Source organism: Limulus polyphemus, unplaced genomic scaffold, assembly GCF_000517525.1.
Source record: "Limulus polyphemus unplaced genomic scaffold, Limulus_polyphemus-2.1.2 Scaffold12, whole genome shotgun sequence".
Lineage (NCBI taxonomy): Eukaryota > Metazoa > Arthropoda > Merostomata > Xiphosura > Limulidae > Limulus > Limulus polyphemus.
The window spans coordinates 358,281-369,247 of NW_013665622.1; the positions used below are offsets into that span (position 1 = coordinate 358,281).

Here is a 10,967-nt window from a genome sequence, read left to right on the forward strand (position 1 = left end):
CACCCCCTTCCCACCAAGTATGTGATGGTCAATCCCACTATTCATTGGTAAAAGAGTAGCCCAAGAGTTTGCAGTGGGTGGTGTTGACTAGCTGCCATCCCTTTAATCTAATACTTCAGAATTAGACATGATAGCCTACCTTGCACAAAATTCAACAAAGAAAACAAATAATTTATATAATTAGATACCAGATTAGTCACCCATGAACCTAGCAGGACATTTATATATTTAAAGTATTAAAACTTCACAATTTATCAGTTTGATGAGAACGTTTTTACTCCTTTGAAAAGTGTAGCTTTATTATACCTATTATATTTAAAGGTGGACTTAAAATGTAACCATTAGGTGGTTTTTTGCTAAGCTAGAGTTACATAGTTTGGAAATTTCAGCTAGATTTAAATGTTTCCCTATTTATTTATTCTTACTGAAGGTATACTTGATGTATGCTTTTTTGTAGATACAAAATGTTCAACTTGGTCCTATGTTTGCAGAGAGATGATCAAATTATAACCTAAGATTTTTTTCTTTGGAATGGTTTTATATTTTCAATCTGTGCACTAAGCTTTCTTTGAGAGCTGTAGGACTGTACTGTGGAACGTTAACTTTAAATTAGCACTTTAGGCTTAAGCTATTTACTAAGAGATTATTTCTTAAAGTTCTAGGATTTTGATTTTAACAGTGATGTTATCTTAAATTGTACTAAATAAAGATTGTTTTTATAAAGATTGGCTTCAGAGCTCCAAGATGGGGTGTTGACAGTGGTATCTTTAAATTCATGTTGCTGGCTTGTACTCTTTACAAAGAAATTATCTTCAGAGCTCATGGATTGTACATACTGTTAACAGTGATATTATTTTTAAATTAAAACATCAAACATTATACTGTATACAGATATATCGTTAGATTAGTATTCTAGGATTGTGTTATTCACAGTGATATCTTCAAATTAAAGCTTTAAGCTTTTAATTTTATACAGATATATATATCTAGATTAAACCTCCAGGATAATGTTGTTAACAGTAATATTATTTTTAAATTAGAGCCTTAGCCATTATACTTTATACAGATATCTCTTTAAATTAGTACTTTAGGATTGTGTTATTTACTTCAAATTAAAACCTCAGGCTTTATTATATACAGTTATATCTTTAAATTAGAGCTGCAGACTTGTGATGAATGAATATTTTTAGAATTGTAAGCTCCTGCTGTTATCAGATAAAACTATAGCTTTCTACTTACAATATCAATTATTTCTCTCTAGGTGTAACTGTGGAACATGCTATCAACAGAGTTCAATTCAAAAAACCACTTGCAGAGTTTCACATGATCCAGGTGAATTAGAAAAATAAACTACTCAAGGTTTCATATAATCTATAAATAAAAACCACTTAAATATCTTTCTATTCATAAGCTTATATCTTATCAAACATTATTATTTTCTCCCAACTTTAATAAGGAGTTAATGTTAAGCTTTGAAAAAGTATGATTCAGCAGTACTCTCATTGTTTCTATACCTCTAAATGAGAGTAAAGTAACTTAAAACTTGTTCAAGGTATTAGATATTCCTCTAGCATAAATCAGTCAAACAAGTGTGAGATAAATCTTAAACACTTGAGAAACAATATAGGTTAGGAAATGTTAATAAGTGAAGATATGTCTAAACACTCATACTGTAATTTTAAACTTACTCTTTAAAATTATTATTACACAACTTTACATAATATTTTGTCTGCTAAATTTTGTAAATTCTTATTGTTGCAGGAAAAGATAGCAAAGATAACCTGTAGTATTTATGCCGTGGAGAGCATGGCATATTTAACAGCTGGACTATTGGATACATTGGAGAGTCCTGATTGTTCTATGGAGGCAGCTATGGTCAAGGTAAGTGTTTTTTTTATATCTCTAATTATCACAAATACATACAAATATATTTGTTGCTCAAGGTCTCTTCTAGTTTAAAAATAAAGACCAATCAATTTAAAAATTCTTTTCATGAACTTCCAAATTTTCAAATATTGGTGGATTGACTGCTTTTTCTCTCCAAACTTTTGGGATGAGTTAATGGTAGTGGTAATTTACTTCCAACAATATATATATCCTCTTGATATGTAACTCCATACTCATATACATTGTCATTTTAATCACTTGCAAAGTATGATGTTTCACAGTAATGTAAAGACTGTAATATTAGGATTGAAATTTTAAGCTGATAACAACTATACATGAATAGCCAGAGTACCACACTCTATAAATACAATAGAAATTTGACCTCAATTGTGTATTAAGCTGTTAAAAAAGCATAAGAAAAACATAGGTAATACTTAACTATGCTACAATGTTAGGAAACTGTTTAATTGTTACAGTGGATTCTTCTCTTTATCTGCCTGTTTGAAATTTAAAACAAAAATAAAAGCTAACTGAATGTTATATATAGAATTTTTGAAGCAAAAAGATTAAGTGGATCATTACTGCTAAAGACATCCTGTAATGAGTTTATTATTTTTAAATGGCTCAAATGCATCAAATTATATTTTGTGTAGGAACAATATGCTCTGAGAAATGCTTGAAAATATAGTCTTTCTATGTACCTCATTCTGAGTAGTAGTATTCATTTATCATCATAAAACACTGCAATTTTTTCATTAGTTTTCAGAAGCGAACAAAAGCTAAACTTGTACATTTTTATATAAAACAGCTAATGTACTGTCAGAAAAAAAAAATCATACTGAAGAATAAAATAGTTATACGCCATTGTTGTAAGTTGCTTTGTAATTGCTTACATTTTAACTTGTGTCCTGACGCATTAAGATTACTAACTGTTCAAGTACAAAACCTTTATTGAAAAATCCTTTTATATGTAAAACTTATTTACAGTATACTTTTTTTTACAGGTTGCTAGCTCAGAAGTTGCATGGTGGAGCATCAGCGAATGTCTGCAGATTCTTGGAGGTCTTGGTTACATGAAAGACTACCCATTTGAGAGGTATCTGCGAGACTCGAGAATCATGATGATTTTTGAGGTAATTTAAATAGGCTTATAATTAACAGTAGTTTCAGAGAAGGTGTGGATTCCTAAAAGTTTTTTGATAAGTTAGAAAGGTTTTCTGTGTTGTATATTTTGCAAAAACCTGTATATGTTATACTTAAATAGCACTCAACATTTTACCATTCAATTTTAATATTTAACACTTCAGGAAGGAAATTGTTGTGTGTGTGTGTTCAAACCAGGAATTATTCTCACTTTGTAACCATAAGTGTTGTTTCTGAAATTAACCACTCTTAAAGTGCCAAACTCCCCAAGTGTAAAATAATAGAAGAAGTAATCATATTAAAAATATTGGGCACTTAGTGTTAAAAATAAAAATCACTATAAAAAAGTGATATACAGTAATAACAATGATAAGTTCTAAAAATGGTTGCTGTCTCTCTGTGGTTGGTAGTCTGGAATTAGGGATGATGCAACACTACCTGGAAGGTGCACCAATAAATGTAGCACATAAAGACTCCACCATTGGAAGGAGATCAAAATCATGTGCTTTGGCTAATGCTAAACTCTTCTAGCATGTAAATAGATAATAGTAATAAATAGTGAAGTGTAGTTCTCACCCCTACCAAAAAAATTAGTATCTTAAAAGTATCTCAAAATCTGGAGATCGTGTCTTTATATTTCTTCTTAAATATGAGGACTATGTATTTTAATTATGTATCTTGTGTAGAAGCATTGTTTGAATAACTTTAGTTTGAGACCTGTAAAGAAATACTCAATAGAGTTTATTGATGCAATAATGCATCCACCCAAGAGCCAGATTAAATATATATTTTCTAGCCATCGATCTTGTTATTGAAGAACATTGAAATGTACCTCAGTGTGATACAAATAACATAAAATAACTTGAAATAAATGCATTGATACTATATTTGTATTCACAGAAGTACTTGTGAATTTTAGTTTTAAATTCTACAACTTTTATTTTGCATCTTCCAATTGCATAATTTTTATTTATTTGAAAAGTTCTAAATTCAGTCGAATTTTCCTAATATATATAGTATCTATACTCTATTTTTCACTCTATGAGACCCTGGATAGAATTTCTATAACTTGTATATTATACACTAGAACATGGTGCTGAATTCTTCTGACACACTGCAGTATCTCTGAAAAGCATCACTATACTTGTTGTGTTTCTTACAGGGAACCAATGAGATCCTAAGACTTTATATTTCCTTGGTAGGATGTCAACATGCTGGGGTGGAACTTAAGGATGTTGTCAGGTTAGTAAAATGTGTAGTATTTTGTTTTATTTTATTTGCAATTACTGTTATATAGATTTAAAAGTGTAGATGTAAAGGAAATCCTCATTGTGGAAATATACCAATCAGTTTATATTCTTTTCATCGAAGTATTTTAGTTCCAGTTAAAAATCTAAATGTCATTAATAAGAAAAAATAATTTATTACAGGAAATATTATTTAAAACTTTTAGATATTTAATCAAATGCCTAGGTTGTACCTAAATAAATACTGCAAAATCATTAAAACAAAAAGCTTATTTGAAGAAATCTGTATTTCAGATGGATTGAGGGGAAAAGTTATTTTTGTAAAAAAAAAATATACGAGTACATTTCTTTGCAGTGGTGTAGCTACATGTACAAAAACAAGAGGGAATCCTCAGTAGCCATGGCACTTGAAATTTTTTTTAGGCAGGATTAGAGTAAATTAATCTGAGACCTTTTTTTTTTCCTTTTTATTAGCTATATTTTTGTGCATCAGCAATACCAAGCGTATGGCGTGCATATATCTGATTCGATTTTATTACTTATCAGAATCTCTACCAGCCTACCTTCAAATTAAAATTTGTTTAGGCAGGATTAGAGTAAATTAATCTATGAGACCTTGGGCGTGGTCAAATACACCATTCAAAATGGTTTGACCTCCCGAGTCCAAAACTGTAATTAATTCACTGATCTGTCAAGAGATGACAGAGCTATGGGCTAAAAGTTTGTACTTGATAAAAAAACAACAACTCAAAGCCATTCTATGAGCCACTATGCCATGGCTAAAAATTTATATACACAAACAGTAAACAATACTTTAGGAAGTGAAAAAATTATTAGTTCTCAGTATTTTTTTATTGTAGTGTTATAGAAAGACAGAATTTTATTTAAGTTCTGATATTGAATTATAATACTGATAGTTATGATGCATTTTTGTCATAAATGTAATATGATAAATGAAGAAAGATGATTTTTTGTAAATCAATTTTGGAATTTAGCAGAGAGTGAGAAAGTTTTCATTTAAATCCCTAGTTTGAAATCTTGAAAAATCATCACCAATTTTTCCTAGAATTTCAAAAGTGATGGGCTAATAACAAGCCTGCAAATTTAAACTTCATAAAAGTTGTTTTGGTTTTAATAATGCATTCTCCATAATTCAGCTACGCAGATTTCAAAAATAATATTCATTTTTTTGTATCACATAAGGATATTTTACAAGTCAGGAAGAAAAAACTTACTTAGATCAAATTATTATTTTGTTTACCACGATGAACATTTTTTATTATTATGTTTGTTAACAAAAATACAAAGAAACTTAAGAAAAGGGAAGAACGTTGATGTCAACAAATATGCATCCTCATTCATCCCGATTTTTGTGAAATCTACATATTTTAGTCTCAAAACTCTGTGTTGTGGTCTTTCTTTTATGTATTGCATTATACCGTTTTGTGAAAAATCTATACGTGACAGAGAAAAATGGATATCATTTTCGGATTCAGTGTGCATGAATTACTGTAGAACATGTAAAAATTTCATTACAATAAAACCATCATAGGCCTGTGTAAAGTAACATTAGGTGGATTGTGACAAACTTTGTTTTAAATTGAATGTGGATAGTCCTCCATAAGCCTTGTTTTTTTAAGTAAACCATTAATAGCAGTTCAATTCCATTAAAATTTTTAAAGTATAGTAAATAACAGATTATGTTTTACATCTCTTGTAGAAAATTACGTAACCCATTCATGAATCCAGCCTTTACCATTCAAAAGCTCTTGCAGAGGAGCCGACAAAAGAATGACAGAGTGAAACTAAGTATGGACTTGCGGGGATATGTACATCCATCCTTAGCAGTAGGCATCAAGATTTTATGCCCATAGGAAGTTCTGTTATTTTGTTACACTTAATCAAGAGTTCTACTTTTACACCAAAAGTTTTTGCTACATGGCAAATTTTCTTTGCAGAGATCATGTGATTTTGCTATATAAAAGGATTTACTACTTCACTGCTATTCATCATTTACATTTATACTTTAATATTTAAAATCTTGGTGATTAAAAAAACACTATCCCTTGAGAAACCATGTTTTGTCTTACGACCCTTCAAAAATCTACTTACACTTTATTATTTACACCTTCCAGGACTTTTGAAATAAGTTACATATTACCTATCTGAAGTAGCCCATTTATATCTCATTAGACACCAAATCATATTCTGGTATGTCATGTTTGAAGTAAGCTATATCTTATTGTCAACAACCTTTTTTTTTATTTCATTCCAGACTACCCTATTGCTAATAAATTCCGGTGACTATATTATCCCTTCTTTTACCAAATCTTATTTATGTTATAAATATACAAGAAACCACATTCTTCTTCTATTCCTGTGTTATCAGCTTACAGGTTGTTAAATTTTCTAATCACACTGTAAGTTACAGTGTCATTATTACATCAAACTATGGTTTTATAATGTTCTGGCTTGTTTTGGATTATTACACAATGTATATTCATGGTTTTTACCTGCTTTGCATATGTATGATCTTGTCTTTTTATGTTCTAGGTTACTATAATTTTTCATTGTCAGTAACCATGTTTTTATTTTATTTTATTTATTTTATTTTAATGCTCTTGTCATGCCCTAGGTAACCAGGTCATTGTCATGTCTTAGATAATAAAGTTCTTATGTCTCAGGTAAGCAGGTTCTTGTCATGCTGTGGGTAACCATGCTGTTATTGTATCTTAGGTACACAGGTTTTTGATTTAATATGCATTGGGTAGCTAAGGTTTCATTTTATTGTGCTACATTTTGATGAGAATATCTGTCCTATTGTATCTTGGGCAACTAAGTACTGTTGTGTCACTGTCATATTTCACCATTGTCATGTTATGCCTCAGGTTATCAGGTTTTTTTCTTGTCATGGTGCAGGAGAATTGACATGTTCAAAGGAGCCATAGTTTTGATTTGCTTGAGGTAACTAGGTTCAGTTTTAATTTGCTCTGGTTAACCAGACTATTATGTTGTCATACTCCAGATTATTATCTTGTTTTGCATTGCTGTAAATAACTAGGTTCCTTACTATCTTGTTGTATCTCAGTTATCCAGGTTTTTTAGTACTTTATTATGTTCTGGGTGGCCAGGTTTTTTAACCCTCTTGATATGGGCTTGGTCCAAATGACCAAGTTCATAACCCCCAAAACGACCATCAGGAATTCCATGCTATAACTTTTAATAAGGCATACATTACAAGTATTTTGTACACAAAAAATTAGATTTTTTAATCAAGTGTTTTTACTAAAATGTATCCATGAATATATATATAGAGTCAAAGTGTTGATTGCTTTGTATGCAAAGTGATTTGCATGTTAAGATTAAAAATAATTTTCTTTGTCTGAAAATTCTGAAATTTCATTTGTATAATCTTTTAAGTCTTCTAAACAAATATTAAACTTTTTTTTTTCAGTAAAACTTTATATTTTATTTTCTCTACCCTAACTCTATACCCATTTGGCCAACTTCACTAACTTTGTAACCACCATTAAAAAATACAAGTTAAGTATAGGTTACTCATTTCTATCTAGAATTACTGCAAATTGTAACATGAAATTACAATTGTTTATCCTAAATAGCTTAAACCTCATAACAGTTCATACTTACTTTTATTGTTTTGTTGCCTTTTGAACCATGTCTAACTAGTAATCCCACTACACAAGTTGTAAATCACTCAATGAATGTGCAGCTTATGTTACCATATCGAATTACATAATGCACAAGCTGCTCACAAGCATACCTTGTGAAGAACTGCTATTATTATTCTTTTTCATTGTCCTACCTAATCTAACCTTATAAAACCTAATAAGTTTGTTCTTTTACATTTGTAATAATAAATAAAGAATACATATAAAAAACAAGAAATATAGTACTTACCTGCATTTTTTGTTTTTTTTTGCTGTCAACTGTCAAGGAAACTTAAGCCTACTTTATGTAAATACCATGAGAAAAATTTTATAACTGGAGGTGAAATAGACAATTCTCTGTAAAGAAAACAATGTAATATAACATATCACATGATAGATTAAAGCTTTGTCATTCTATTGGTTATAAATATTTTAGAATAAAATATCAGAGAGAACTATTGGCAATTTGTGAAAAGAGGATGTGACAGGGGGGCTTGGCAAGTGGGTCTGATTTCCTAGTTGACGGTTCCATAAACAAATAAGATTGAAGGCTATAAAAATTATGCTTTGCCTGAATAATATATATATGTTATAACAAGTAATTTACGTTAACTTCTATACTTCGCTGAGAAGTGGTAAATAAATTGGAGAAGAGGGAAGACCTTGAGAGAAATGTCACAATTCTCATATTAAATATTTCCTTATAAAATTTGATTTGTTAACTACATTTTGATGCCAAATATATTTGTATACAATGATAATAAAGTAATTTAATTATATTTTGAATATAACTCTTAAAAACCATGACATGTACACTTTGACCTTCCTGTAGTGAGAGGGTTAATGCTTTATCATATCTCAGGTATCCAGGTTCCTTGCTATTTTGGTATGTATTAGGTGACCATGTTCTTTAATATCTCATCATATTTCAAATATCCAGTTTCTTTAATATCTTATCATATTTCAGGTATCCAGTTTATTTAATATTTTATCATGGTCAAGTATCCATGTTCAGTTATATCTTGTTACATCTAAGATAATTATAGGTTCTTACCTTACCTGTGGGCTAAAGTTATTTTTAAAATATATCTTTTTAACTCATCATACCAATATTTTATATTTTACTTGTCAACTTTCTTGTAACTGTCTTTTCATCTTTAATTTATCAGACTAATGTTTTATTGTTATTTAGCCATTTTTTTCATCTAACTATGATTTTCTCAACTTGGGTTTTTATATTTCTCTTCTTACCATCTAACTTACATGTATTCATTTGTAGTGTTGTAGATCTGTTAAATTTTGCTTTTTTTTTCACTCTTGAGGCCATTGGTTTATTCTTATATATATATGCAGTCACCCTTACCTGTTCAGATAGTCACGTTTTGTGTTGTTTATCATATTGGATTTTATGTTTTTAACAGATTTAAAAATAGTTTTTGAGTTGCACTCCATGTTACCATGTTCTGTCTTTGAGCTCTTTCCTTGTGTTTTGTTTGTATCCACCACATCGTTACATTATTCTTGCTCATCACCATATTCTAGATGAGCATGTTCTTGCTTTGTTTATTCTTCCTGTTTACTTGACTTAATGTATCCCTATATTGCCTGTGTTCAGTAACCCCTGAGGTAATTATGCTTTAAGCTTTGTTCATTTTTCTGTCACCTGATTTACAGTTTTAATTTTATCTACATTTAATCACATTTTAGGAAATGGTGATATTTTTATTGTGATTTTTATAATCTTTTTTTACTCATCATATCACCATGTAAATAATATTCCTGTCTTGTAGGTGTGTTCACTTTTCATGCTGTTTCTTGCTCTCAGATCCATATATTAATTTTATTCAATCGCCCTGTAATAATATTCTTATCTTATAGCTTTGTTGGTTCTTCAGGTATTTATTTTCCTTCACAAGATGATTGTTACTCTTATTTATACCCTTTTTCTAATTGTGTTGTTCTCATGTGACAATGTTAACTTTCCCTATAATGTTATTCTTATTGGATCACCCTCCAATATAAACCTGATATTTTCTTCCCTTTCCAGATTGCAGCAGAATGGCTTGAATATTCAGTAATGAGGTTGCAATATGGAGTGGAGCTTGTGCTGGCAAGACATGGCAAAGTAATATATGTATATTTTTAAATATACTCACAATTTCTTTAAATCATAATATATTAAAGAGCAATTTGTTTTGTTTTGTGTGTGTGTGTGTATGTGTTTATGTATCAGCAGCTATAGTTTCAAACATAAATATAAATAATAATAGTTGCTGCCTAAAATGTAATAAGTTAATTATTAGTTTTTATATTTTGATGCTTAGGTAGTTGTTGACCACCAGATGGAGCTGAAGAGACTAGCTGATGTTGCTATTGATGTGTATGCAATGACAGCAGTTTTGGCCAGAGCTTCTCGTTCATACTGCATTGGGTTGAAGAATGCTGATCATGAGGTAGCTTTATCATTGTATATTTTTTGCACCCTAGGATTTTAAGAAATCACTGGTAGTTCTAGAATTGTTTTATCTACATTAAATTACTGTAAATTTAATTGTCTCATTTTTCTGTAGCATGTTGTATAGTAGTTACTTATTTCTTTCTATCTTAATTCTATCATATCTATTGTATCCAGCTGGCCTGAAGAGTCCTGGTATTGGGTGGAAGATTTCATTAGCAGTGGATGTAGCAGATATGTTGTGATTTACATATTAATATACCCTCTTCTTTATTTTCCCTCGAAAGTTCTTATAAATAATTACTAATGTAATGCTTTCTCATTTATGCTGTAGTCACTTGACTCACCAGTTTTTATGAAGAAAAGAAGCAAGTTAATTTAAGAAAGTAGTAGTTAGTAATTTATAGCATGAAATAAATAATACAATGTTAAAAACTTCATACCCTAATTCTGATGTGTTGTGACATGAATAAAATTGTGAAAAAATTACATTTTGAATCCAGCTCACACTGTAACAGTTATTGTCGAACAATTTGTCAATATAAAATAGTTTTTCAACCCCCTACT

At 29.9% G+C, this 10,967-nt stretch overlaps 1 protein-coding gene across 4 annotated transcripts in view; it reads left to right on the plus strand.

The window, feature by feature from the left end:
• Nucleotides 1-10,967, plus strand: part of LOC106478851 (acyl-CoA dehydrogenase family member 9, mitochondrial-like) — a 37,111-nt gene that overhangs the window by 21,862 nt on the left and 4,282 nt on the right. For all 4 annotated transcript variants that reach the window (XM_022382543.1, XM_013939427.2, XM_022382547.1 and 1 more), the window contains 7 exons: nucleotides 1,262-1,332; nucleotides 1,762-1,881; nucleotides 2,892-3,020; nucleotides 4,193-4,272; nucleotides 5,998-6,124; nucleotides 9,993-10,070; nucleotides 10,270-10,398. In XM_022382543.1, the coding sequence (XP_022238251.1) occupies nucleotides 1,262-1,332; nucleotides 1,762-1,881; nucleotides 2,892-3,020; nucleotides 4,193-4,272; nucleotides 5,998-6,124; nucleotides 9,993-10,070; nucleotides 10,270-10,398 (734 nt within the window). The remainder of the gene's footprint in view (nucleotides 1-1,261; nucleotides 1,333-1,761; nucleotides 1,882-2,891; nucleotides 3,021-4,192; nucleotides 4,273-5,997; nucleotides 6,125-9,992; nucleotides 10,071-10,269; nucleotides 10,399-10,967) is intronic.